Here is a 23,765-nt window from a genome sequence, read left to right as displayed (position 1 = left end):
AATCACATTTTTATTTAATCACACACTCACTCAAACACTCAATCACACATTCACACACATAAATTCAATAAGTAACTCACACATTTACTCACAAACACCTTGCTTTAGCTTTACACTCTCAAGCTGATCGAACGTAAATGTGTTGTCAGGCCTGATACAGTTCCTATCAGCCACACAGCACACTTTTTCGGTTTTAAGGTTGACTCTTAGATCAGTAACATTTCCCTGTTGTGTCTTGTCAGAGATTAGCATGTGTTCCAATCCCAGTCTGACAGTGTTGCAGTGTGGGAGTTAAGGTTGTGCTTACTTGTCAAGTTTGATGCGAGCCAGCAGCGGCTCCAGCCAGCCCACAGTGCACTCGCAGTGCGCGTCCAGGAAGGTGATGACCTGGCCTGTGGAGAGCGACGCCCCTTTAAGACGAGCGCGAATCAGACCAGAGCGCTGCTCCATCCGCACAATCCGCACCGGCACCTCCAACGTCCGCACGTACTGCTCCAAATGCCTCTTCAGAAAATCTGTTTTCACACGGAAACACACACACAAACACAGAGAGACAATTAACTTCAAACTGCATTTTTGCATTCAAAAAGCTCATTCATGTCACTGCCAACGAAATCTGGGTCTGGACTGCTTTGGCAGTATAAGGGGGACCAACACAATATTAGGCCGGTGGTCATAATGTTATGCCAGGTAAAAAAAAAAAAATTTAAATATGATACGCCATTGTTTAGTTTGGGAGCACTGGTTGGTTGGTTGGTTGGTTGGTTGGTTGGTAGGTAGGTGGGTGGGTGGGTGGGTGGGTGGGTAGGTAGGTAGGTAGGTAGGTAAGTAAGTAAGTAAGTAAGTAAGTAAGTAAGTAAGAAAGAAAGAAAGAAAGAAAGAAAACACCCAGACTGCATGTAATCATCACTGTGCAGGACAAACAGGCCAGAATGAGGGGGAGTGTGACGAAGAAAAAAAACATTTCTGTTCATCTACTTGCTATAGGCGAGGAAACAGACTGTTATATCCCACTGCGTGGTGGAGGGGGGACGGGGCTGAATGACACCTGAAAGTCACAGTGGGATGAACACACTGTGTGTTTACATAAGTCTCCAGTTTATTCTATGATACTACAGAAATTAACAGAAAACAGAAAGAAAAAAAAAAATTTTTGCTTTATGATAGCTCATGCAACATGATATATTTTATACACCCGCAAAATCACGCACACACACACACACACACACACACACACACACACACACACACACACACACATTTTATAACATACTTGTGATAACCTTCCACTGACATCATTTTTAATCTACCTAATTAACTCTATGGATCACTTGAATCTCGTCCTAACCTTGGAAACAAACAAACAAACAAACAAACAAGACATCTGACTTGTTATTAATTAATTATTTCATTTACATTTATCTTATTTATTGCAGTTTTTGTATTTAAAGATGTAAAAAAAATCTCAGGTTTCCTCATAGGTACATAAGCAATGTGACATTTAAGTCTTAGCAAGATATTAAAGCATTCGCTTTCTCACACACACACACACACACACACACACACACACACACGGTTTGAGTCCAATAGTAACTCGCAGGTCTGCAAATACTTTCTATTTCAGGACATGGGCATGTAAACATATACCAACACACACACACACACACACACACACACACACACACACACACACACACACACACACACACACACACACACACACACACACACTGACTTTCCTGTGCTCTTTGAAAAGCAGTAATGAGAAAAAGAAAGGTTAAAGCTACACAAAGATCAATATTTGCCTTCCCCATATAAACACTCATTCTGATAACAGGGAATGAGAGCCAGAGAGAGAGAGAGAGAGAGAGAGAGAGAGAGAGAGAAAGAAAGAGATTATATGTCCTTCGTGCAGTGGCCGGATTGTAGGACAGCTATTGTCAAGAGAACAGAGAATGTCTTACAGGCGGCCTTGGAGAAACGAATGTGCGAGAGAAGAATCAGGAGTGAAGGTTTGCTAGCACAGAGAGCAGGAACGCTCTAAAACAATGAGGCATGCGGTGTCACTTTTTTTTCCCCCATGTCTGGTCCATGGATGACCGCATCTCAATTCAATGACTAGTTCCTCTCTTTGTCATGGTGAGGATGCGTGTGAAAACAGTAGATGTCGTGCGAGGTTGAAGGACAGTGCTGAAAAACACTGCATGTTGGTTTGCTCCACATGAACACGGTATACTGCAATATAAACTTGTACAGGATGCAGAACACTTCTTACTACAGAAAACAAACCAATTTCACTATAAACAGATTGATGGAATGCTCATCTGTACTCTATGAGATGCAGATTGTCTGTCTGTCTGTCAGTTTTTTGTTTTATTCACAAAAGTGAGAAGTAAAACACTCTACTCAACACCAACATGTACATCATACACTAAATGAACAAAAGTATTGGGACACCTGACTTTTTCAGCCATATGTGATTCTTTCCACAAACCTTTACCACAATTGTTTACGATGAACCATTGTTTACCTGTGTGCAAAGTGAGCTCTATAAACATATGGTTTAAAGGGGCTGGAGTGGAAGAGCTTAAGTGGTCTAGTATAGAGCTCTGTCCTCAGCACTATTGAACATCTTTGGAATGAATTGAAACACTGACTGCACCCCAGGTCCACTCAGTCTACACCAGTACCTGACTTGTACCCTTGTAGCTGAATGAGCACAGATCTCCACAAGCACACTCCCAAATCTCGTGGATCCCATCATGGCACTTAAACATAAGCCTCATTGTCTTCTGTTCACTTGACTGATCTCTGTCCAGGCCAACGCTGCTGAGAATAAAACACTTTGCAACTGAGGCATTTTTCCCATCATTTTGTATTGAAATATATGATTGCAAAATTCAGAGTGTTTTTATTTGTTTTTGTTTAATGGTAATCTGACGTACTATACATGTCCATATATGGTCTAAACTTTATTAAAAACACACAGCTGTAGGTCTGCTGTAACCAATTCATGTTTATACTATAGAACACACAGGCTGTCTCTGCGTATGCCATAAACCATCTGTTTTTATTACAGCCTTGCTCTCGTTCTTCTGATACTCCAGTCATCTGTTACATCTGTTGAAACGGCAGTATTTTGATTTACAGCATAAAAGCAGACATTGACGGCATTTAAGAATCAGGTTGCCTTTGTTTATGTACTTTGAGTGTCCACGGGGGCACTCAAAGTACATAAGTTGAAAGTTTAAGTTAAAGAACAAAAGATGAACAAGAAACGATCAGGATTTTAGCTTCCAGGTCCTGATGTTTTCCATATGTAGCATCATATGAAATGCACTACATAGACTTCAGATCATGGACACCTGAGTATTACATTGGCTCCAGTGACCACTGTTCCTGCCCCTCTCCCCTCCGTGGATCTTCACACTTCTGTGCAGCTTGGGACGGTCTCTCATCAACACCTTGGGTGGTTCCATGTAATTCCGGAGTAGAACAGGTGCTTTGAGGATGGATTGGACTGTAGTTCGTGTCGGCGGTCTGCTGCACTGACTCGGGAGTGCAGTTTGCTTCTGATCGTCATCACTGTACCCCGCAGCATTGTATATCTGCTTCAAATGGACATTTGGTGCAACCCTCATCTTGACTTTCAATTCAATTCAATTCATTTTTATTTGTATAGCGCTTTTAACAATGAACATTGTCTCAAAGCAGTTTTACACAGATAATGTGTAAAACTGCTTTGAGACAATGTTCATTGTTAAAAGCGCTATACAAATAAAAATGAATTGAATTGAATTGAAAGTATTAGAGTCATATACGGATAAAAACACATTTCAATTTGTGTTCTAGAATTTTTACATTCTGTAAAGCTGCTTTAAGACAATGTTCATTGTGAAAAGTGCTATAGAAATACATTTAAATTGAATACGTTTTGTGAACATCCTATTGGCTGCTACAATAACTTCCACTTTTCGGGGAAGCTGTTCCAGAGGTTTGTGTTTATACAGGCACAAGAGTGTTAGTAAAGTTAAGGTCAGAGCTCTAGCAGGCCACTCAAGATCTTCCCATGTAAACCATATCTTTATCAGATTTGTCCTGATAAATTGACAATTGTGTGCCTCCAAGTTTGCAGTAACAATTTGGAGAAGAACCACATATGGCTTAAAAGTCAGATGTCCCAATACTTTTGTCCATAAAGTGAAGCATAGGGTATTTAGGATATACAGATAATTCTCTGATCTTCATGTTGGTTCATACTCCTCAAACTGAACCCAGGGCTCAGACCTAGAGAAGAATACGGGGCTGAAATGAACGCTAAATTGCTCATAATCGTTTAATCGCGTACCCAAATATTTTCCAACGATAACAAAACAAAATAACTTGCCGTTTCAATACATTTGAAATAGGAACATGTACATCCAAATGTCACCTCCTGACGCTGTTGGTGTTTGTGCTGCTTTCAGGTGGTTATGCGACTCTTTTAAAATGACTCCAGGCCTCTTTTCCCCTCCTTCTCATTAGTCTCAAAGTGTGTTGTGTCAAGCATCAATCTGGGGATGATTAGATGTGGTTTCGTAAACTTTCCACTTACAAAATAAACAAAGCAATTGGGATGTTTAACATTGTTTTTCTTTGCCTTTAAAGCTTTTTTTTTTTTTGGTTCGAGAGTTGCTTCTGAGAACTTTTCGAAGCTACTTCACCTTCACCGTGATCGCTGTGGGAAGGCTTTTATAACGAGGTCTTTTATAATCGCACCGGCTGCAATTTGCATGAGAACATTCAGGTCTGGAGTTCACACAAAATAAATAAAAAATCTCCTGATCATGTTTGTGTTATGAACATATTATTTATGATCACAAATCATTTTTGTTTCGTTGCTCAAGTCATTTCGGTATACAAAACAAACCAATTTATAGGGAATGATCTATAAGTTTTACATTTAGGAAACTTCGATTGTGTAAAAGTGCTAAACAAATATAGCAAATTAAACCAGTGAATTTATATTATTATTATTAGTAGTAGTACTTGTAGTAGTAATAGTAGTAGTAGCAATAGTACTTGTAGTAGTCGAAATTATAGAAGTAAAAGTGTATTAGTTGTAATAATAACACTTGTAGGAGTAGCAGTAGTAGTAAATGAGTAGTAATAGTACTTGTAGTAATAGTAGTAATAGTAGCAGCAGCAGTATTAAAGGTTGTAGAAATAATAGAAGTAAAAGTGTATTAGTTGTAGTAATAATACTTGTAGGAGTAGCAGCAGCAAATGAGTAGTAAATGAGTAGTAATAGTACTTGTAGTAGTAGCAGCAGTAGCAGATGTTGTGATAGTAGTAGCAGTAGTAGTAAATGAGTAGTAATAGTACTTGTAGTATGAGTAGTAGTAAATGAGTAGTAATAGTACTTGTAGTAGTAATAGTACTTGTAGTAGTAATAGTACTTGTAGTAGTAATAGTACTTGTAGTGGTAGCAGCAGTAGCAGATGTTGTGATAGTAGTAGCAGTAGTAGTAAATGAGTAGTAATAGTACTTGTAGTATGAGTAGTAGTAAATGAGTAGTAATAGTACTTGTAGTAGTAATAGTACTTGTAGTGGTAGCAGTAGCAGATGTGATAGTAGAGAAGTAGTAAATGAGTAGTAATAGCACTTGTAGTAGTAGTAAAAAAAGTAATAGCACTTGTAATAGTAGTAGTAATAGTACTCGTAGTAATAGTAGTAGTAAACGAGTAGTAATAGTACTTGTAGTAGTAGCAGTAGCAGATGTGATAGTAGAGAAGTAGTAAATGAGTAGTAATAGTACTTGTAGTAGTAGTAATAGTACTTGTAGTAGTAGCAGTAGCAGATGTTGTGATAGTAGTAGCAAAAGTAGTAAATAAGTAGTAATAGTACTCGTAGTAGTAGTAGTAGTAAAAGTAGTAGTAATAGTAGCAGCAGCAGTAATAGAGTTTGTAGAAATAGTAGAACTAGTAAAAATGTATTAGTAGTAGTAATAATACTTGTAGGAGTAGCAGCAGCAGCAGTAGCGATAGTAGAAGCAGTGGTAGTAAAATTAGTTGTAATAATACTTGCAGTAGCAGTAAAATGAATAGCAGTAGTACTTGACATAGTGCTGGTAATAGCGGTAGCAATAGTGACAGTGATTGTAGAAATAGTAGTGGTAGAACTAATAATAGTAGTAGTAGTTGTTATAATAGTACTTGTAGTACTGGTAGTAGCATTAAGAGCAGTTGTAGTAGTAGCAGTAATAGTACTAGTAGTAGTAGTAGTAACACTAACATTAAAATGAGCAGTTGAATTTGTATTAGGAGTAGTAACACTAGCAGCATTTGCAGTAGCAGTCAAATGAGTACTAAAAATACTTTTAGCAGCAGCAGCAGCAATAAAATGAGTGGTAGTAGTAAAACGTTCTAGTAGTACTGGTGGTAGCGTTTGTAGAAGCTGTAGCTAGTAGAGGTATTAGTACTTGTTGTAAAGGTAATAGTAGTGGCAGCAGCAGTAAAATGAGCTGTAGCTAGTAGTAGTATTAGTACTTGTAGTAAAAGTAATAGTAGTAGCAGCAGTAGTGGTGCTTGCAGCATTGTAGTGTAGTATTAGCTTTAATTACATAATAATCTTTTCAATGTTTCATAATGTTTTTCTTCTAACCTTTGTTTGTTTATGATCCAGTCAGAATGATACCAATAAACATTAAACATTTCAAACAAGTCAGCAGTATTATGGCTTTAAAACGAGCCACTGCATTTCCCCGGTTTGTTCTGTGCGACCTGGGCGTTTTCATCTCCAATTCGTTTCCTATGCTCATAAGCGGAATGTTCTCCTGATGACCGAGTGGGATTCCCTGTGCCACACACTGAGCAGGGTTAAAGCGCTCGTCCTCGTGTAATTACTCGACGGTTGTATGGTGTGCTCACAAGTGCAAAGCTGAAGTGCTTGAGGAAAAAATGTGGGAGGCGGCCTCGGAGGTAATAACTGTTCTGGCATGCTCTGTGTGTGGAAGTGTGTCCGTGGCCCTGGGTCAGTACGCTGTCAGCTGTGTAGACTCCCTGCAGGATGTGATGTGCGTGAGTGATGTAAGGTCGTAAGGGATCATGGATAGAGTGTGTCTAGGAATGGTGGCTGTGTTATCTGTGAGCCGAGGAATCATAGATGCACAGAGAGATCCTGGGATTTTCCATTTTACAGAAGAAGATGGCAGCTTCTTACAGAAAGAGAATATGATCAAATGAAAGTGGTGGGTCCAGTTATTATTACAGGAACACTGGATATGAAACAGGCATACACCCTGGTTTATAAAGAGACATCACACACACACATTTGCATGTTTTAGAATTTGTAATAAGCCAATCCACCTGCTAGCTTGTTATTGGCAGGCAGAAGGAAACTGGAGTACTTGGAAGAAATAAAGTCCTTTGACAGTAACGTGGTTGCTGGTGCCAGACGGGCTGGTCTGAGAATTTCGGAGATTGCTGACTTTTTTCAGACTTTCACACACAATAGCCTCTAGAGTTTACACAGAATAGTGTGTGGGAAAAAAAAACCCAGCATGAGCAACAGTTCTGGGGTAAAAACCTTTACAGAGGCCAGAAGAAAATGGCTAGATTGCTTTGAGCCAATAGGAAGTTTATGACAACCTCAAATAACCGTTCGTTACACCCTTGGTAAACAGAAAAGCATCTCTGGACACACAACACATTAAACCTTGATGTGCATGGACAAGAGCGGAAGATCGTCGCTCTGGATAAGGATGTCTGATAAATGCCATAAATGTAAAGACTATGTCAGATTTCAGTCCTGTCAGACAAAAACAGGAATCTGACATACAAGTTGTAAAGAGTGCAATTAATTTGAGTAACTGGAGCCTTTCTGTCAGTTTGAACCAGTTTGTATGAACTCTAGAAATTCTTGTGTGTAAAATCCCAGTAGATCAGCAGGCTCACTCAAACCAGGCCGTCTTATGGCAATAACTATGCCACGGCCACAGTCACCAAAATCCCATTCCATTCTGATGATAAATGAAGCTCTTGACCTGTAGCTGCAGGACTTTCTATGCTCTTACAATATACATCAACCATCTGTCACATGATTGGCTGAAAGGATAACTGCATAAATGAGCAGGGGTACAGGTATTTTTATTAAAGCGTTGCCCTTTCCCATTGACATTCCAATTCGCCACTGACATGACACTGAAAATAAAGGTAATATATACACTATATTGTTAAAGGTATTGGGTCTCCTGGTCATAAGTATGGTATGTGTTTTTTGAGCATTAAATTCCACATTTAGTCCCAATTTGCTCCTAAAATTCCTCCCACTCTTCTAGGAAGATGTTCCACTAGATTTTTTAGTGAGCTTATGGATATTTGTGTTCTTCAGCCACAAGGGTATTAGGAAAGGCAGGTACTGATGTAGGTGAGGAGACCGGGGGTGCAGTCAGCATTCCAATTCATCCCAAAGGTGTTCAGTAGTGATGAGATCAAAACTCTATAGCAGGCCACTCAAGATCTTTCAAAGCATGTCTTCAAGGAGCTCACTTTGTGCACAGGTTTTGGGTTTTCAAGTTCAAGTGAATGCAAAATTGTATTATAACGCAGCAGCCCCAAACCCTTTTTGCGCCACAGACCGCTTTAATGTCGGACAATATTTTCACAGACTGGCCTTTAAGGTGTGGTGGATAAATACAACAAAATAAAAGGATAGGAGCGGCATGAAAAATGGTATTTTCTAAATATAATAATTAAAAACGTGAATCCACCGTGTTGTGTTTTGTTTATTTTGCTCGCTTGGGGGTTTGAATTTAGCGGTAATGTATTATGTGTTACTGGCCGGAGCAGCCCCTTTAAGAAGGTAGCGGATGGAGGTTAGAGATGGGATCGAGGCATCATGACATGCATCAAGAGTGAGTCATAGACAGATGTGGCATAGAGAATCTGGTAATTTTCCAAAATGAAACGAAAATCATGTAAATTATGTATTCTTCCAGTGCGGCCCGGGGGATAGGAAACACTGTTATAGCGCATCCAAAGGCATCCTATAGAATTGAGTGCCTCCAGCTTTGTGGTGACAGTTTGGAAAAGAAACACATATAAAGGTCAGGTGACCCAATACTTTTGTCAATATAGTGTAGCAAGAACAGTCCATGCTTTCGTTGTCTTTTAATGTTTGGGGAGAAGGTCCAGGAAGAACTGGATTATAACTAGAGGACATTCAGTATATTACATACACAGGCAGTAGCCTTTTTGACTTCTAATTCTCTTGCTGTCTTTGGACCTACTGTGTGTGTGTGTGTGTGTGTGTGTGTGTGTGTGTGTGTGTGTGTGTGTGTGTGTGTGTGTGTGTGTGTGTGTGTGTGTGTGTGTGTGTGTGTGAGAGAGTGTTTTTTATGTATGCGGGTGAGAGATAAAATTTGACGTAAATGCTCATTATGCCAGCAGATCCCCTCAATCAAATCTAATTACAGGCCAGAGTTCAAGAGAACAACGGGGAAGACGAGCAATGACCACCCACACACAGTTTAGCCCCCTCTCTCTCTCTCTCTCTCTCTCCATTATGCCTCCTTTTCTCTCTCTCTTTGTGTTGTCGCTGCCAGTCTGATCTTACACCTGTCTCCCTTTCTTTCTCTCTCAATTGGTCTCTTTGTCTGTCTGCCTTTCTGATGTGTATTTTCATTATTTGTGGATGTATATGTCTCTCACATGCTTTTGTGTCTTTTTTCTGCCTGTCTATCGTTCCAGTTCTGTACCAGTCTGTCTGTCTGTCCTTCCTTCTCTCTCTCTCTCTCTCTCTCTCTCTCTCTCTCTCTCTCTCTCTCTCTCTCTTATCTAAACTCCAGCTTTGACGTTAACACTCCATGGGTCACCAGCCATCTTTTTCCTCCAGATGTAGGCCTTGTTCCCACACACACACACACACACACACACACACACACACACACACACACACACACACACGCGCACGCATGCTCTAAAGTGCAGTCTCCTCCTAGGCCTGGAAATAAAAGCATGTCACATCCCCATGGCACTGGTACATATTTGAGTATATTCAAATGACAACCTTTTTTTTTTTCCATTTGGCTCCCTCTGTGTATACAAACCACCTCTCTCGCGCACTCGCACACACACACACACACACACACACACACACACACACCTCTCTCACTGGCGTCATCCACCAGCACCACCTCCTCCAGCAGATGTCTGGGAGACCTGTTGATGACGCTGTGCACGGTGCGCAGTAACGTCGTCCATGCCTCGTTGTGGAACACGATCACCACGCTGGTGCGAGGCAGGTCGTCCAGATACACCTTCGTTTTGCACCTGTGGAGAGAGCGTGCGAGAGAGAGAGAGAGAGAGAGAGAGAGAGAGAGAGAGAGAGAGAGAGAAAAAGAGGGAGAGAGAGAGGGAGGGGGAGGATCAGGACCCAGTCTTGCTATCAAAGTCTGATAATCGATTGTATGGTGAACACATGTGCAGTGTCCATCGACGTTCTGTTCAAGAGTAGCAGCGTTTGAGCTTCTATTTCATTTCTAAGATCATTCTATTTCTCTCTCTCTCTAATGTACATCATATTAATTCATGTAAGGTTGTTTTTTCTGGACATTAGCTTTGAGTCATGTTACGCTACACATTTAGATCTAATATTACTTCTATATCAGACTAAGGTGTGATTTTGGAAGAGATTTTGCCTCTAAACTTTTATATTCATATTCTGTTTAGTTGTTTTGTTTTTTTTATTCATAAAAAAACACTGAGGACCAACAATCAGAGAAAAGTTCCTTATTTAATGAAATACAATTTTTACTGCTTTTAACAATGGACATGGTTTAAAAACACACATAATGTAGTAATAAAGAATGAATAAGGTTGTTCTTTGGAAGTGTAAGCTTAGAATTCTAAGTTTATACCTAATGAGTGAGGCAGTGGCGACTGTAACAAGGAAAAACATCTTGAGATGGCATGTGGAAGAAACCTTGAGAGGAACCAGACTCAAAAAGGGAACCTTATCCTCAATGCTAATGTCTATTCCATCATTGTTGAGGTGCTTAATTGCAAAACTGTTGTAGCCTCTGGTCCTGAGCCGTTGTAGTAGACTGTTATACTGTTATACTGTGATATTAACTACATTTAACTACAAATTTACTGTTTGTCCACATCTGCCCATGGACATTATTAAAATAATTTCAAAACTGTTCATTTTCAAACATATCTATTGCAAAATAAACTCATTATAAGAACCATTAGCTACATTGTCTATATTCAGGACATGACTTCTAAAAGATTTCTAAGAGAGTGACCTTTTTTGGTGATATTTTGATCTATTTTGACATCCTGACAGAACCACTTACTCACTTCTTTTTAATGCATTCAAGCTTTTTAACTGCTTTACATTTTATACGGTGTCACAGTTATTACCGACAGTTTAAACCCATTGTAAAAAGTGCCGCAAATGCGTTAAAGTTCGTGAACATTCTAATGAGTCATCATTACTTGGAAGCTTGATTAAACGTGAATGTCATCTCAATTATATTCTCACTACTAATGACAGAAAGATTTCCTCGTTTGTATAGAATTTCCAGACAGATACTGGGTAAAGGAATTTGAAGAGCATTTTCTTGAAGATGTTTTCTTGGGTATCTGTGTTTTTAAGGTTATAAGGGACACCGATGGACAAAAAAAAAAAAAAAAAAAGAGTGAAATCTGTGTCGTGTTTTTTTGTTCTTTCTGCCCTAAATAATATATAAAAAGGATTACTAAGCTGCAAAAACAGAAAGTGGAAAGCCATGAGAAATGGTATAATCTCACTTCCCTGTCCAGAAGATGAACCTTAGCCAATCATGAGTATCATGTGTATGCCAAAGAGGGCAGAAGGGTGTTTCCTGTGTCCATATTATGCTGAAATGGAAATTTCTTATTTTGCCTGCCACCCTATTTCCCTCCACCATTGGATGAGCACTGGTCTTTATTTTACTGGTGTCCTTCATATTTAATAGTTAGTATGGATGAATGGTGATTGTAGGCAAGGACCATTGAGGCAAGACAAAACAAGGCAAGGACAGGCAAGAATAGGCAAGGAAAATCAACACAAGACAAATAAAGGTGAGGCAAAGCAAGACAAGGCAAAGCAATCCAAGGCAACAAGAGAGGAAGCGAGGCAAAAGCAGGCAAGGACAGTCAATCTAAGGCAAGACAAAACAAGGCAAGGCAAAGCAATGCAAGAAGAGGCAAAAAAAGGATAGGTCAGGCAGGTGACTCAAGGGCAGGCAAGGCAAGACAAGGAGAGGCAAGGCAAGGCAAGGACAAGCAAGACAAGGCCAGGACAGGCAAGAAAAGGAGAGGCAAGGCAAGACAAGGAGAGACAAGGCAAGGACAGGCAAAGCCAGGACAAGGACAGGCAAGGCAAGTACAAGAATTGACTTATTATGACTTCACTTTAAATACACCTCTCCCACACAGAGTAACAGTGTCTTCACCCGTTCACAAAATCATCAAATAATACGTTTGACGAGAAGTAAGTGGACTTCCCCAGTCAGAGTTTTGTGAGGAAGCTGTGTTGGATGAGTTTTGTTTTTAATCAGAGGACTGTGAATGTGCAGCATCCTGTACCCATGTGTGATAGGAACAGGAAAGCCAGTGTTTGTTGCATGTAGACAGCTAAATTAGGCCACACGCTGAAACTTCCTGCCTTACTTCCTGTTTGCAGCTGAGTGGACTGATATGCGGTCACATTAACAGTGATTTTCTTTTAAGCACAGACTGAATTTAGGAGGAACGGCTGCACAGTCTCACATGTCCAGTGAAGACAAGTGTGTGTACATGTCTGTAAAGTGTTATTTCTTTGAGAATCCAAATGAATTAAATACATTTCTATCTATCTATCTATCTATCTATCTATCTATCTATCTATCTATCTATCTATCTATCTATCTATCTATCTATCTATCTATCTATCTATCTATCTATCTATCTATCTCATTAACTGAAATGGTGGTGCTGTATTCCATCATGTCCATCACACTGCCCCATCCTCCTCAAACTCATTAGCCTATTGTCAGTCTTCTGAGAAACACACACACAAAGTTCCTGTTAAAATCATTAACCTGATGTCACTCCCAGGTCCCTCACAGCAGTATAATTAGCATCCGAGGCCTCTGATTGGTCGACCCCTTGTTACCTGCCTGATTAAGCTGCAGCTCCGAGATTTAGCCATTGTCTCCTAACAGGCCAAGAATGGAACTTTCATTTCCCATACCCTTAAATATCTCTCACTCCATCTCTCTCTCTCTCTCTCTCTCTCTCTCTCTCTCTCTCTCTCTCAGATACACACACATGTTCTGCACATGCTCCCCAATAAGATATTAACATGTGTCTGCCTGTATGTATGTACATATTCATCTGTGTTTTTATGCATGTATGCATGCCTATGTCATGTCTATCTATTTGTCTGCCTGTCTATGTGTCCAGCTGATTGTGTGTAAACTGTCTGCACAGTCCCAATATACACAATATAAACACCTATCTGCATGTTCCTTTCTTTCTTTCTTTCTTTCTTTCTTTCTTTCTTTCTTTCTTTCTTTCTTTCTTTCTTTCTTTCTTTCTTTCTTTCCATTCTTCTGTGGATGTCTGTCTTTTTATGTGTGGGCCTGTGTGTCTCTGTGTGTGTGTGTGTGTCTGTCTTTGTGCGCATGTCTGTCTCTGAGTCTGTTTGTGCCTGTCTTGTCTCTATTTGTGAATCTGTGTGTGGCTGTCTGTCTGTCTCTCTGTCTCTAAATCTGTGTGTGCCTGTCTGTCTCTATCTGTGAGTCTGTGTGTGCCTGTCTGTCTCTATCTGTGAGTCTGTGTGTGCATGTCTGTCTCTGAGTCTGTGTGTGCATGTCTGTCTCTAACTGGGTCTGTGTGTGCATGTCTGTCTCTAACTGGGTCTGTGTGTGCATGTCTGTCTCTCTGTCTCTAAATCTGTGTGTGCCTGTCTGTCGCTATTTGTGAGTCTCTGTGTGCATGTCTGTCTCTGAGTCTGTGTGTGCATGTCTGTCTCTAACTGGGTCTGTGTGTGGCTGTCTGTCTCTCTGTCTCTGAGTCTGTGTGTGCCTGTCTGTCTCTGTTACTGTGCGTGCATGTCTCTCTCTAACTGTGAGTCTGTGTGTGCCTGTCTGTCTCTCCCTGTCTGAGTCTTGTGTGTGCCTGTTTGTCTCTATCTGTGACTCTGTGTGTGCCTGTCTGTCTCTATCTGTGAGTCTGTGTTTGGCTGTCGGTCTCTATCTGTGTGTGCCTGTCTGTCTCTCTGTCTCTGAGTCTGTGTGTGCCTGTCTTTCTCTATCTGTGAGTCTATGCATGCCTGTCTTTCTCTATCTTTGACTATGAGTCTTTGTGTGGATCTCTCTCTCTCTCTCTTTCTCTCTCTCTCTCTCTCTGTCTGTCTGTCTGTCTGTCTGTCTGTCTGTCTGTCTGTCTGTGAATCTGTGTGTTCCTGTCTATCTCTATCTGTGACTCTGTGTGTGCATGTCTGTCTCTTTTCTATCTCAGTCTGTGAGTGTGTGGCTGTCAGTCTCAATGTCTGTGATTCCTGTGACTCTGTGTATGCCTGTCTGTGTGCCCACCAGTCTGTTGCAAATTGATATGTATGTTTGCTTGTGTGTATATGTGTCTGCCTGTATGTCTTTTCTCTGTATGTATATCATTCCCTCTATCTGTCGCTTTATTTAAAAAAAATGGCATGACATATTTGCTTTTTTTTTTTTTTTTTTTACTAAAGCGTGGGTACAAGCTTCTCTTTCTCTTGTTTTCTCTCTCTCTCTCTCTCTCTCTCTCTCTCTCTCTCTCTCTCTCTCTCTCTCTCTCTCTCTCTCTCTCTCTGTGAGTTAGTGAGACAGGTCACATGGTTCCGTGGCACACTAATTTCCCAATTATAGCTGCGCTGACCATAAATCCCAATTTAGCTGGTTATAAATGTACAATAAAATCTCAAACTGACACTTGGAGGGACACGGAGAGAGGGATATGCAGCAGACGACTTCACTCTCTCACTTCCTGACTGATATCTTATTGCTTAGATATTCAATCCCCTGTAATGTTTCTTTTGCTCACACAAACATACACACACACACACACACACACACACACACACACACACACACACACACACACACACAAACACACAAACAGACACAGCAAGAAGTTTGATGTGTAATTTGCACAAAGAGTGATTGATTCCTACCAAAGCAGGAAACCTTATTTGGAGGCTGCCAGAGAGAAAAAAGAAGCGAGAGACAGAGTGAGTAAGAGGGAGAAAGAGAGAGCGAGAGAGCGAGAGAGAGAGAGAGAGAGAAGGGGGGGGGGGGGGGGTTGGGGGGGTGTAGAAGGCGAATGAGAGAGCCGTGCTCTGAGCTACAACTGCCCATTAACAGCCTGAGGTGCTGAAGTTAATACCAGACAGAATTGATAGAAACGCAATGTTACACACACACACACACACACACACAAAAAAAAGCCCGGAATTACCTCTGATGCGTTAATACAGAAATAAATTGCACAGACGCACGCATGCTCCTGCAATTTCCTCACAGTAAATCGAATATGAGAAAAGATTAAAATACGCCGCTTTTCTTTTTTTTTTCTTTTCTTTTCAGGGCGACCGCCGTTTACGACGTCTAGAACGTGTAAGAGAATGGTCCCAAAGTCTGACTTCACCATGTAGTAATAATGCACAATGCCTAATACAAACACCTGGAGATTCATTATTATCCTGTTAACCTTCATCACTACTTTAGGGACTCACAGCTAAAAATGCTCTAACTACATTTAAATGTTAACAGTTCCTGACAAAAGTGGGCTACAAACACGATTTAAATGGTGTTAAAAAGAAGACACTTTGAACTTCACTGTCAATCATTCAAATGTGATATTGCTCAAAAAGATAAGCTATAGATGATTAAGTAGCTTGAATATAAGTTTCCTGCATTGACTATTTTTTTTTTTATTTCATATATAGAAATACAGGAAATCAGTCCTGGAGCAATCCTAAAAAGTAATGGGTTAAAAGCTACATGTTTTTTAATGGGTGGTCTCATTTCTTTTGTAACACTATACAATCATTGTGTAAGTCAGGGGTCACCAACATGGTTTTGTAAAAATAGCTTACTATAACGCCACTTACCAGTGAGCTGCATCTAATTTCTTTTGTTACTATAATTATTTTAAATCACACTTGCATTGGTTTAAATCACACTTGCATTGGTTTAAATCACACTTGCATTGGTATAAAGCAAATTTGTTATTTCAGAAGTGTGTATCAAACTGGTAGCCCTTCACACTGGGAACCCAAGAAGTAGCTCTCAGTTTCAAAAAGGTTGGTGACCCCTGGTGTAAGTAGTGCATTTTTTATGCATGTTGTTTGTATGTACGGCTTACACAAATTCAGCTAATACATTCGTTATACGTTTTTTCATTGAAAAAAGGTTAGAGGTTTATAGGTTAATAACAGGAGTTGTGTTCGAAAGCCTACTGCATATGAAGTGAAGGGTTTGTCTTTTTATATCTAACGTAGAAACTGATTGAAAATGCACTATATTAGCAAAAGTTTGTGGACACCTGCCCATAAGATTTATATGTGCTTTTTGAGCGATTCCACATTTAGTCCCAATTTCCTCATATAATTATATTTATATTATAATTAATTTCATTTATATTAGAAATGCCTCCACTCTTCTGGAAAAAATGTTCTTTCAGATTTGAGTGTGCTTGTGGAGATTTGTTCTCATTCAGCAATAAGGGTGTTAGTAAAAAAAACTAAAATAAAACCAGGTACTGATGTAGATGAGGTAAAGAGGCATGGGGTGCAGTCAGTGTTCACATTCATCACGTTCAATAGGGTCGAGGTCAGAGCTGTATAGCAGGCCAGTCAACCCATGGAGCTGGCTTTGTGCACAGGGGCATCATCCTGCTGGGGTTGGTTTCTCATTTATTGGAATCCATGAAATTATGGAGAACGACAGGAGCTTTGAGGATTTGGATGTAAATTGTAGTTAATGTCAACAGTCTGCTACACTGACACACGACTAGAGTTTGCATCTGATCGCCATCACGGCACATCTCAATATTGTTTAGCTGTAATAAATGGACATTCGGTGCAACCCAGATGAGGATGGGTTTCCTCTTGAGACTGGTTCCTCTCAAGGTTTCTTCCTTATGCCATCTCAGGAAGTTTTTCCTTGCCACAGTCGCCACCGGCTCACTCATCAGGGACAAACTTACTTATAAAGAACATTCCTTTTTATCACTGCTTTATCTGTGTAAAGCTGCTTTGAGACAATGTTCATTGTTAAAAGCGCTACACTAATAAAAGTTAAATTGAATTGAATGTTTGCCCAAACCGAGTGGAGAGATTTAGGTTATATTCTAACATTGCCTTGGCACCTTCCTGCAAATAACATGTAGAGAGTATAGCAAACATAGCAGCAAAAACAGTTGGGCAGCTAAATAAGAGGTTCTCTACAAAAGTATTGGGACACGTATAAGGTTCTATCTCAGACTGTCACCACAAAGTTAGAAGCACACAATTGTATAAGATCTTCGGATGTGGCGGCATGAAATTTTCCCTTTGCTTGAACTAGAAACCCCAAAACCTGCACAAAGCCTGCTCCATGAACACATGCTTTTACATGGTTTGGAGTGGAAGATCTTGAGTGGCCTGCTACAGCGCACTGACCTCAACACTAATCAACACCTTTGGAATGAATTCGAACACTGCACCTCAAACCTTCTCACCCACATCAGTACCTGACTTTTCTAACAGCCTTGTTGGTGAATGAGCACAAATCTCCTCAAGCACTCTCCAAAATCTAGTGGAACATCTTCCTAGAAGAGTGGAGGTTATTAAAACAGTAAATGGGAACTAAAGGTGGAATGAGATGTCCAGAAAGTACATACGAATCTTATGCTCAGGTGTGGACAAACTTTTGTCCATATAATGTATTTGCAGAGAGATTCTTCTATTAGAATGTTTTGTTGCTCTGTTCTCAGCATACGCTGGAGAATTTACGATTTGCGAAGAAAAAGAAATTATATCTGATTAGACACAACACTATTCGTTTAATTTGTTGTTCTCGAAGCTACAGGATGCATTTAAACCTGCCGACTTGACAGCCATCATGATTGTTGAAACGCATAAGCGATTCCTAAAACAGCAGTCACTCATCTTAAGCATGACGCTAGAATAAAACACCAAATCCCAAAGCTGAAGCATTTGGCAAGGGCACAAACTATAAAGCTACCACTTTGTATTAGCTCAGCATCTGAACATGGGGCTGAATGAGACTGAAAATGAAGAAACTACTTATATGTTTCTCAATAAACCTGCAATTTCCTGTAGATCTGTAAGCAACTGCTCACTAAACAATGACATGCTGTACGTTTAAAAAAAAAAAAAACAAAGAAAAAAAAAAAAAAAAAAAAAGAAAATTCTCCCACAGAAAGCTTTACTTTGTAAGGATCTTTTTTTTTCTATTTTAATATTAGATTCACACTTCTGGTTTATTTACATCTGTGTGTATTGAAAATCCTTTAGAGACAAGTGACATCATACTGCAACCACAGCAAAAAACTGGGGGTGGAAACAAACAAACACACACACACACACACACACACACACACACACACACACACACACACACACGCGCGCACCATGTCACAGTAAAGCCTTTATGTCAGCCAGAGTGTAGGACATAGTGTCGACTAAACAAATAAACACAGCTGCATTACACAGTCACTGTCCTTCAGAATCCAACAATACATTCATAATGATAGCATACAATATAAACAAGAACAGCACTCAAACAGCAAACGCATAAAAAAAAACAAGGAAACTACCTATTAAAGTTCAGGTTTGGTGATGGACACAGAAAGCAAAGCTATGCAGCTTGATTGCTCGGGATGTCGTGTATTTACTGTTCTCTATGATGACCATCATTCTTGGCTATGATTCATCCTCTATGCTGCAGCAAATACAAAAAAATTAAGATGTAATCAGTCAAATTCTATTGATTTTGTTCTCAAACAGGACTACTGTATCAATTCCTGATATTGTTTGTAGAGTGACTTAATAAAAGATAAAACCAACAAAATGGATGATCCAACAAACAAACAACCATCTAACCAAACAAACTACCAGAGAACAAACCAACCAACCAAAGTACAAACCAAACAACCGAACAACCAAAGTACAAACTAACCGACTAAACAACCAACCAGAGAACAAACCAAACAACCAACCAACCAAAGTACAAACTAACCGACTAAACAACCAACCAAAGTACAAACCAACCAACTAAACAACCAACCAGAGAGTAAAGCAAAACAACCATCATAAAAACAATTGAACCAACCAACCAACCAGAGAGCAAACCTACCAAACAGTGAACAAAATGAACAAACCAATCAACCAGAGAATAAACCAAACAACCAAAGAACAAACAAAACAGGTAATAAAAGAACAAAACAAAACAAATTAACCAAGAAACCAAACATTAATCAACTAATAAACCAAAAGACAGACAAGCAAACAAAACAGCCCACTAATAAAAACTAAAAGCCAGACAACCAATAAAAAACCCCCAATCAAAACTACTACATGAAAAAACAAATCAGGAACAAACACTAAAACGGTCACAATACTTAGGATGCAAAACGTACAACCACAAATCACAAAAACAAATCTGTAATAAATCAATTGTTTATTAGCACAGTTACAGTGCATTAAGCGTTTACATCCTAATCCACAAATATAGCTAATCAATCAAAACTAAACAAAATCTCACTTTTTGTTGGTTTCCATTTACTGTGATGCACAAAAAAAAACCCCAGAATATTTCAGACCATCAAAAGTATGATTGTATATAAAAGGATACGATGAAGCCATTAGTAAAATTATGTCTGAAATGGTCTTAAATGACTTGGAAGGAAGTAGCAGAAACTGCATTTGCATCTGGTGAGTGTATGTGAGGTAGTGTTGCTAGCTTAACTTAAAAATGTGTCAGTAAAACTAAATATACAACCAAATTTCATACTGATTAGCGTATGATTTTATTAAGCATTCGGCCACAACATTCTTTCCAGCTTGAAACTAAGCATTCGTTCCTGTTGCATTTGCATTCTTTCCTATCGAAACTAAGAAAACCCCTGAACAGTACATGCCCCGCCAACACACTAGTGGGCATTACACTTCCTTGTATTTGGCAATTTGCTAATGTAATTACAAACTGCCCCTTAGAATCACCATGCTCATAGTCAAAAAAACAAAGATGTGAACACGTACAGAGGTGTAGTATGTGAAACACCTCCCACACCAGCTCAGTATTCACACATACACACAGACATTTGCTCAAGAAAAAAGAAAAAAAAAACATGGCGTAGTCTACACTAACCCTGGCAAATTACAAGACCAACCCGTATTGCTTAAAATCCTTAACCACTTTTGAGAAGCAAGGAAGTGGACCTTCAAAGTGGATTAATCTCAAAGCCTGAACAAAAGAAAACAAAGCCTTTCTGCACTCCAAAATGGATGAAATAATAAAAGAAATAATAATAAAATGGGTCACGTGTCGAGCAACTGTTCATGCCAAAGATTTCACCCGGGGGCAACACCTCACCTCAGGGGTGTGTGCCACAGGGAAGATCATTAACCCAACTTTCATGCAAAGTTCTGGCCTCTCTTAGCAAAGTGAAGCCCTTGTGACCTAGTTGCCATGGCAAACTCGTTTCCATGGTCGCACCTTTTTTCAAAGCCATCCAGATGATTTGAATTGTGGGCAAAATTAAACCGTGAGCGCTTTGGCTGTGAAGTCGAAGGTGTATATTTACAAAAACAAGAGCTTTTAATATAATTTCTTAAGGACAAGCATGTTAGCGGCTTTTTCCGCTTTTTGCATTTTGTGATCGGCTGAAAAACGGGTGAAAAAATCGAGCAAACAAATCCAAATCAAAGCTGCAATTAAACTTGGAATTAAACGAATGGGAATCACAGAGCAACCACTGGGAGTTGAAAATCAAAGAAATGTATAGATACTGTATACACGTTGCAAGTCAATTCTCTCTAATGCTTTATCCATGTTAGCGCAAGCGTTTGTAGGCCTGCAACAACTAATCGATAAAAACGGTAATAATCGGTAATGAAATTCGCTTTGTTGGCGAATGCCGTTATCGATTAGTTGGGCTGTTTGAGTTACGGTTTAGCATGTAGGTAAGAAAACACAGCCGTTAGCAAAATGGTGCCGAGTGCAGGGTCAACCGGCAGCAGGAAAATAAACACACTGGTGTCACGGATGAAGGTGAAACATGAGCACGGTGAGCAGAATCTGTAAAATCCTCATCATGTTAAAATGGTACAGTTTTATAAAGTGCTATTGTGTAAACTGTTTGTTTGTAACTTCGGTACAGTCGCACTGGATCTGTTCTGTCGTCAGGTTGTCAGCATCAGGTTGCTCGTGACATGGTCACAATCAAAAAGCAGCAAATAACAGCAACAGTAAATGATCACGTTTTTAGTCACTGTTATGGTTTTCAGTAAATGATTACGCATTTGTACACCAGTATTTTTTCCTTTTTTTTTTTTGTTGAGTCTGTTAGCTTGCTGCATTTCTCCGTTCTATTCTCTTTTTATAACTTATCTGTTTTCAAATGTGATGTACTGCGACTTGACTGCGTTCAAATGCTTGTTTTCAATGTTTGTATATTCATTTATGCATATATCATTTAATTATTATACAACATTCAATTAATTATATTCCAGATGTTTCTATCTTCACAACTAAACAAAATCAGAATCAGAATCAGGTTTATTGGAAGGAAGGAATTTGGTTCCAGCTGTTAGTGTCTGTTTTTTTTTTTTTTTTTTAAAGAATAGTTGTCAATTATTTAAAAAAATAATAATAATAATTTACAAAATTTACACCTTGCATAATAAATGTATTTTATTTTGTATTTTTTTACAGAAAGAAACAATGCAACATGAGGGAATTTGTTCGAAGGAGAAATCAACATTCAACAAGCAGCCAATACTTTTGGAAATATAGTGTGTGTTAATGGAGCTCACATTGTGCACAGGGGCATCACCATGCCTGAACAGGTTTGGGTCTCCTTGTTCAAGTAAAATGAAAATTTCCTCTTCCTACTGCCTCTAAAGACAATATACAATACATTTGTCCAAATAGCGCACGTTAAATGCTTCGACACGTCCAGTTTCGAAAAGAAATGTGTTAATATATGGAATAGAATCAGGGCTAAAAAGCTATTTCATGGGAAGGTAACCCTTATTAGCTAGCTGCCATGCGTATCACAACTTCCATAAGCATTAGCTTGTGTTCAGCCCGTTGACTGCTGCTCTTTCACACATGCCATTCAGATAGGATTATTATATCACACGGACTGTCGCTTTACGCATGCCAAGACAAATAATAAACACGATTAAAGTTTTCCAGTTTAAAACCGAACCGAGAGTCCGTTTTGAGATGGACATCACTGCACCACCTGGGAGGATGATAATTTAACACCAGCCTGTGATCAAGAAGCTTTTTTGTGATCACAACATTTGGTCCAAGGCCAAGACACTTTGTATGGAGGATACACAGCAGTACTATGTCTTGCAAAGACAAATGCTAGGCTTTTACTGTTCTATTTTTAAAAAGTCACCCAAGCAGAATGCAATGAAAAAAAAAAAAGAAAAGAAAAAAAATATAAAAAAACACAGTGTTGGAGCTGGAATTATACAACTAGCCAGGACAATCAGAGGATGGCAAACAGCAATGTTTTTAAAAAAAGCTCCAGTCTCCCACATCCACCTTTAAAAACGCCTGACATTCGAATTCAACAACACTGTTATAAAAAAAAAATTGATAAAATAGTAGTAACAAAAAAAATGATTGTGGATACAATTTGTTGCCACTCCTGCTTTTCCTTTTACATTTTATTTTCTTACGCCTAAACATACACACGTACACAAGCACACACCCGAATAACCAGAGGTGCCAACATTGTTAATAGTCAAACCCTAAGTGCATTATGGGGGACAGGGTGGCTCCAGATCTACACTGTATTGCCAAAAGTTCATAAGTATGGTATGTGCCCAAATTGATCTTCTAATTCCCTTCATTTTCCTGGGAAGATGTTGCACTAGATTTTGGAGTGTGCCTGTGGACGTTTACGTTCATCAGCCACAAGGATGTTAGTTAAACCCGGGACAGGTTTCTCCCCGCATCCAGACGTCCTATACAAGTGTGTGCCTCCAGCTGTGTGGTAACAGTTTGGAGAAAAAACAGGAACAGTCAGGTGTTCCAATACTTTTTTCAACATAGTGATATATATGAACAAAGGCTTGACACCATTGCTTTTTAAACACCCCAATTTACTTACTTCCACTCCCATTTAATTTAATGTGCTTCTAGAAAGATGTTCCAGTAGATTTGGAGTGAGCATGTAGAGATGCACTTTTTAAGCATCCCATTCCACATTTAGTTCACATTTGCTGCTATAATCCCCCCCCACTCTTCTGGGAAGATGTATCACCAGATTTTGGATTGTGCTTGTGGAGAATTTGTGCTCGTTCATCCACAAGGATGTTAGTTAAGTCATGTACTGATGAAGCTGAGGTCAGGAGGCCTGGGGGTGCAGTCAGCATTCACATTCATCTCAAAGGTGTCCAACAGGGTTGAGGTCGGAGCTCCAAAACAGGACCCTCAAGATGTTTCACTTCAACAAATTTGGGTCTTCAAATTTAACTATAATCCG

The 23,765-nt window shown here is 39.4% G+C and overlaps 1 protein-coding gene across 2 annotated transcripts in view; it reads right to left on the bottom strand.

Moving 5' to 3' along the window:
- The window catches only part of galnt1 (UDP-N-acetyl-alpha-D-galactosamine:polypeptide N-acetylgalactosaminyltransferase 1), a 125,677-nt gene that overhangs the window by 27,000 nt on the left and 74,912 nt on the right, over positions 1 to 23,765 (bottom strand). For both annotated transcript variants that reach the window (XM_083529960.1, XM_083529961.1), the window contains 2 exons: positions 10,144 to 10,310; positions 308 to 515 (listed from right to left, as the gene is read on the bottom strand). In XM_083529960.1, the coding sequence (XP_083386086.1) occupies positions 308 to 515; positions 10,144 to 10,310 (375 nt within the window). The remainder of the gene's footprint in view (positions 1 to 307; positions 516 to 10,143; positions 10,311 to 23,765) is intronic.

Source organism: Silurus aristotelis, assembly GCF_946808225.1.
Source record: "Silurus aristotelis genome assembly, chromosome: 25".
NCBI classification, from domain to species: domain Eukaryota; kingdom Metazoa; phylum Chordata; class Actinopteri; order Siluriformes; family Siluridae; genus Silurus; species Silurus aristotelis.
This window is presented reverse-complemented; position numbering and strand designations above follow the sequence as displayed.